The sequence below is a fragment of the Penaeus vannamei genome, chromosome 27 (genome assembly GCF_042767895.1).
Source record: "Penaeus vannamei isolate JL-2024 chromosome 27, ASM4276789v1, whole genome shotgun sequence".
Taxonomy (NCBI): Eukaryota; Metazoa; Arthropoda; class Malacostraca; order Decapoda; family Penaeidae; genus Penaeus; species Penaeus vannamei.
The window spans coordinates 16,301,418-16,306,417 of record NC_091575.1 but is presented as its reverse complement, the minus strand read 5'-3'; the positions used below and the strand labels follow the sequence as shown (position 1 = coordinate 16,306,417).

The window sequence follows — 5,000 nt, the reverse complement described above, 5'->3', positions numbered from 1 at the left end:
ACGTTCTGAATGTATATTTGATAAAAAAGCGCTTGTAAATTAGCAGCAAACGGGTATGTCCCACAGGCGACAGAGATAACACACTTTTATCAGGTTATCGTTTAAAAAAAGTATATATTATCAGTCATCGAATTGTTACGTATACTTCTAAGACGCAACGCTACCAGATGTACAGAAGGAAGCGGTAGCAAACACTGTGCTGTTTTACAACTTTACTCGACCCGGACCAACAAGCAGTGTATAGAAGTTTGAATATCTCTCTCTCTCTCTCTCTCTCTCTCTCTCTCTCTCTCTCTCTCTCTCTCCCTCTCTCTCTCTCTCTCTCTCTCTCTCTCTCTCTCTCTCTCTCTCTCATTACGTCGTATATATGCTCATATCGTATAGAAGAAACTGAATGTAGTTGTAAAGATGTCTTTTGCCCAATTTTTATTTTATTTTTTTTCTGCCTATTAAGAAATGAAGGAGAATATTATAAGAAGGTTATTCAGGAAAACTATCGTTATAATATAACTATAGAAGTATGCTTTATTTATAAAGTACATGACCAAAACAAAAATCGTCAAGCTTGTATATACATATTCAGAAGAGCACATATGAATAGACGTAAACTGCAAATTTTTCACGCATACCAATGTATATATGTACGTACATTATAGCAAATAGAAAACATACAAACAAAGTTATTCCAGGAAAAGTTAGCCACCATATCCACTTTCACCAGGTGAGGATATAGTGCAATCCCCATCTTCCGGCCAGGCGGAAATGTCTTACCTTTCGCGACCTTGTGTAATGTAATGTTGACCCGGAACCTCGCCCACGTCCAGCTTCTAACGCGCCTGGTATAGAGAGTGCCAAGCGGGCTCCCACTGGCCCTCTGATTGCTGAAATGGCAAATGCGTGCTGGGGTAGAGGGAGAGTTTGCAAGAAATTTTCTCTATGTGGAAAAAGCAAAAGATGGACTTTCTTCTACTTCGGATTTAAAAATAAGTATGCCCATGATGTGTTTGAATGAAGTAAACGTAATATCAAATTGCATGGGGACAAAAAGGAAAGTGAGGTTTTTAAAATGTTGCTAAATGCGAGGGTAAAACGCAAGCAACATAACGCAGTAACATGCTGAAGGGCGCGTGTAAAAGCAGTGTATAACATTAATTTGTCCCCTGTTATCCAGTATTACCTTGACTGTTGCAGATTACCCCATTTTACTTCCTGTTGATATTTTTATTTGCACGTCAATGATTTTCCTTCAAATGCTGAGTATAAGGACACGGGAAAGGCGCTATTATATCTTTCTGTGGTTAAGATACAGCAAAGAAACAAAAAAGAAAGAACGGGTGGGCCCAGGTATGGTCGGCACGAGGGCAGACCTTCGCGGTGCACATATGTACACACCAGCTCGCAGCGTGTGAGTCTAGAATACTATCAGGTCATTAACGAGTGTCGAATGGCATGAAACTATTTACTACGGAAAACTTTACATTCCATTTCTAGGTTTTGTCGTGAGAACTAATCCAAATAGACAACAGAATCCCTAGTATTAAAAAATAACTACTCCATATGCAAGGTGGCTACAGAACATGCGTACATGCATGTGATGTTTGTGTGTGCGCTTGTACGTACCGACGGGTGTACGTGCGTATGTGTGGGTGAGGGTTAGAGTGGAGGACTGACTCAGACAGCCGCGGGTGGCCAGAGTCGCTATCTTGCTGTGTGTGGTTGGAGGTCCCGCCTGTTGTGCTCCCGCCTGTGGATGTTGTGTGTACATCTGTGTCTTCGCTCTGGCGGCTCTTGGAATTGTTGATCACGTGTTGATATTAAGATGTACGTAAATATGTGTTGTGATTGTTTCTTGAAACATGTGCGTTATAGAAAGTTGGATGGTGGGTGTAGAAAGTGACAGGCCCGTGTGAGGTCCTCTGGCGCGAGGGGGAAGTGAGGAACGGGGAATCTACACACAATGCATGATTATTTCTGTATGTTTGATATATTTTTTGCTTGACTATATTACTGTTGTTGATAACTGTTACTTCTGTCAATGCCTTAATATTTGATTCCGTATCAAAAGTGAATTGTGAGGACCATTACCGCGGATACGTTATGATCAGTGTTACGGCTTGGTTATTTCTTTAATACATTTATTATCAATTATCGCGTGTATAATGTAAGATATAAGAAAACTGGCCAAGTCGGGCTCGATGAATGTTGCCGCCTTAAAATATACGGGATGAAGTGTTTGTAACATCTCGTCTTTTGTGAACTATTTTGACACGATGAACGTTTTTCTATGAGTGTAGATGATATTTCCTTTTCTGTTTTTAATTTCATCTTGATTTTTGGTACCATTACATACACCATGTACTCAAATAAGTCGGGAAGAAATCAGCTGATAGTAGTTGTTTCCCTCAGTATAAGCTTCTGCTGCCAAACGCTCTTCATTGAGCCTCACTTCCATTGTGTTTCGTTCAAGGATTCATGTTAAGAGAATATCCACACGAAAGAACACATATTTACAAATCTCAACACGTCCAACACAACCAATACATCCTTCCTTGCCCAGAGTCACTATTTCTACTACATGCCTGGAGTGACAGAGTTGAAAAGTTTGCTCAACGAAATGTTTTAAGACGTGCACTAAGGCCAGGGGAAGGAAAGGAGCAGTGTGGCTGGGCGCGGCCGGTGCGTGCTGCCCTCTCGCTATTGCCAGCTGAGCCAGTGTTCCTCCGGGCCCTTGTGAACATGGTGACAGTGGCTCAGGAGCTCTCGGATTTATCCACCTAATCTGACGCTATATTGAATTCCAGAGGATATATACAATAATGAGATAAAAGTATACATATTCGATATTGTTTGTGTGTGGAGACTCGAGGTGCTGGTGAAGCAGGTAAGGAGATAACTTGCGAAATGTCTACCGATGTCAGAGCCAGCCAGAGCTCTTGTTATTGTTGATTCCAAGATGGCTGGTCCTTTTGGGTGGCTGGGAGAGCACTGATATGATTCTTTACGTCCTTCTCTTGCAGGATGGAGTTAAGGGTTGGCAACAAGTACCGTCTTGGACGGAAGATAGGAAGTGGATCCTTCGGTGACATTTACTTAGGTAAGTACACAATCAAAATGAAGCTTAGGAGACGAGACTTTGTTGAAATGGGTGTGAACGGTTCAGGCCTTCCCAGCGCCTCTGTTGACAAAGGAAGACACCAACAAAGCGCCTAGATGTTTTCGCACATGGACTTGTTTGCATACACGCCTCTCGTCTCCCCAAAATCAGATGTATTTATGAAAAAATCAGCATAATGTTTCTCATGGGAATCCCCAGGAGTGGTGCATTCCGGAGACCATAAATCCCGAGGGCAGACTCGCTCCTCGGACTTTTATGGTAGGGATTTTTGGGGCGAATTAACTCCTTGGATTTGCCACTAATAGTGAATATACTTTTGGCAGTAACAGGAATCTGCTCGTTGTTATTACACTGGAGACATTGCCTGGTTACTTTGATGGTAAAAGAACTTAGCTCTGATGTAATATATACCAGCCTTAAGTTATTTATTTCGACAGTGCATCAGCTGACATTAGTGGTTTGTAGTGCTTGGATTGTATAATTAAGATATGCAGTTCTCTGATAACTTTTTGTGGTGTAACTCAAAACATTTCAGAAAGATAAATTTTGTGTATGAGGTCTTGTGTATGCTTATTACTCACTGGCATACATGTACAATCTAGCTGAAGCAATTGTTTAGTTATTATGTTTGTGTTTGTTTATATGTTGAGGGCAAGTTATCTAGGCTAATTTTGAATATGTAGGCTGGTATAAGAAATCCAGACACAAGTATTTGTGATAATACATGATAGGAGATTAGGTAATGGTCTGCTTTAGTACCTATTTTTCACAAGTTCTAACCACAAGTATAAAAAGATTAACATTGAGTACTGTATTAGGAGCAGTAGACTCTACTTTTAAATAGTCACAGGGTTATGAAAAGAAGCATATGTGAGGGTGAGGCCACTTTTCTTCTTATTTCTTTTATTGGTGTGCATTATCGTAAGAGTTGGGAATCAACTGTTTATGGACTAAAAACTAAAGACACCTTGTAGTTCAATCATTTTATATCTTTTTGCAACCTCTCACAATTTGCATTGTTATTGATTTTTAATCTCGTATAATCTTAGTTAAAGTTCCAGAGAGTGATGCACTGAGATATAGGGAAATGGACACTGCCATCCTGTAGAGTATGAAGAACTCAAATGCACTGGCCTCGTATTTATTAGTAGAGGACAAATTATATGCTGCATATCACCACTCAGAGACTAAGTTCACAGCACAACAGTTCCTGATGTTGCATTTTGTTTTATTTGACATGTGCTAATAAAGGGGGCTACAGGTTGCTTCCCCGTCTAGGGAATAAATAGAAGCTAGGAAAGGTTAAGTTTGGATTGTTGGGTTCTGATGATACCTTGGTTTTGGAACTTTGTCTAAAGGGAGTGCTTGGCTTTCAGTAACAAATACCATTATCTGTGGTAATGTTATTTCCATTTTTTTAAAATTGAATTTGCTTTTTATGACAGAGAAGGTTAAATTAGTTAATAGCAATCAGGATCTAAGCTTATATTTGACAGTATGATGTGCTAGGACTTTGTTCAAATATTTCTCAAGTTTACCTCAGATTAATGACAATGCTAGAGAGGATTTGTGGATGATTTCTGGGAATTCCACAGAAGATTTTAGATTGCTGTTTGATTATGAAAAATTACTGCATATTTGTTCACTTTTCCTCCTGATATAATGTCTGGAATAAAGTGATGTAAATGTGACACTTTGTGTTGGAAACTAGCAAGTACATCTGCAAGTATTAAGGTTTAAAGCTTGATGTATGTTAAATAAAGACTTTGACCTCCATGGTTAGTACAGGACCATGAGATCTGCCCACTCATAATGGTATACCATGGGATGACCTTGAATTCTTAGCTAGGCACCAAAGTGCCACTGCTTAACAGACTGAGTTGGC

At 39.8% G+C, this 5,000-nt stretch overlaps 1 protein-coding gene across 4 annotated transcripts in view; it reads left to right on the top strand.

The window, feature by feature from the left end:
• Nucleotides 1-1,681: 1,681 nt before the first annotated feature.
• Nucleotides 1,682-5,000, top strand: part of dco (discs overgrown) — a 108,798-nt gene continuing 105,479 nt past the window's right edge. For 2 of the 4 annotated variants that reach the window (XM_070140892.1, XM_027369467.2), the window contains exons 1-2: nucleotides 1,682-1,821; nucleotides 3,018-3,094. In XM_070140892.1, coding sequence (XP_069996993.1) covers nucleotides 1,820-1,821; nucleotides 3,018-3,094 — 79 coding nt within the window. In that variant the 5' untranslated portion in view covers nucleotides 1,682-1,819. Of the gene's footprint in view, nucleotides 1,822-2,674; nucleotides 2,882-3,017; nucleotides 3,095-5,000 lie in introns of those variants that run through there. The other 2 variants (XM_070140893.1, XM_070140895.1) reach the window with 1 other exon arrangement.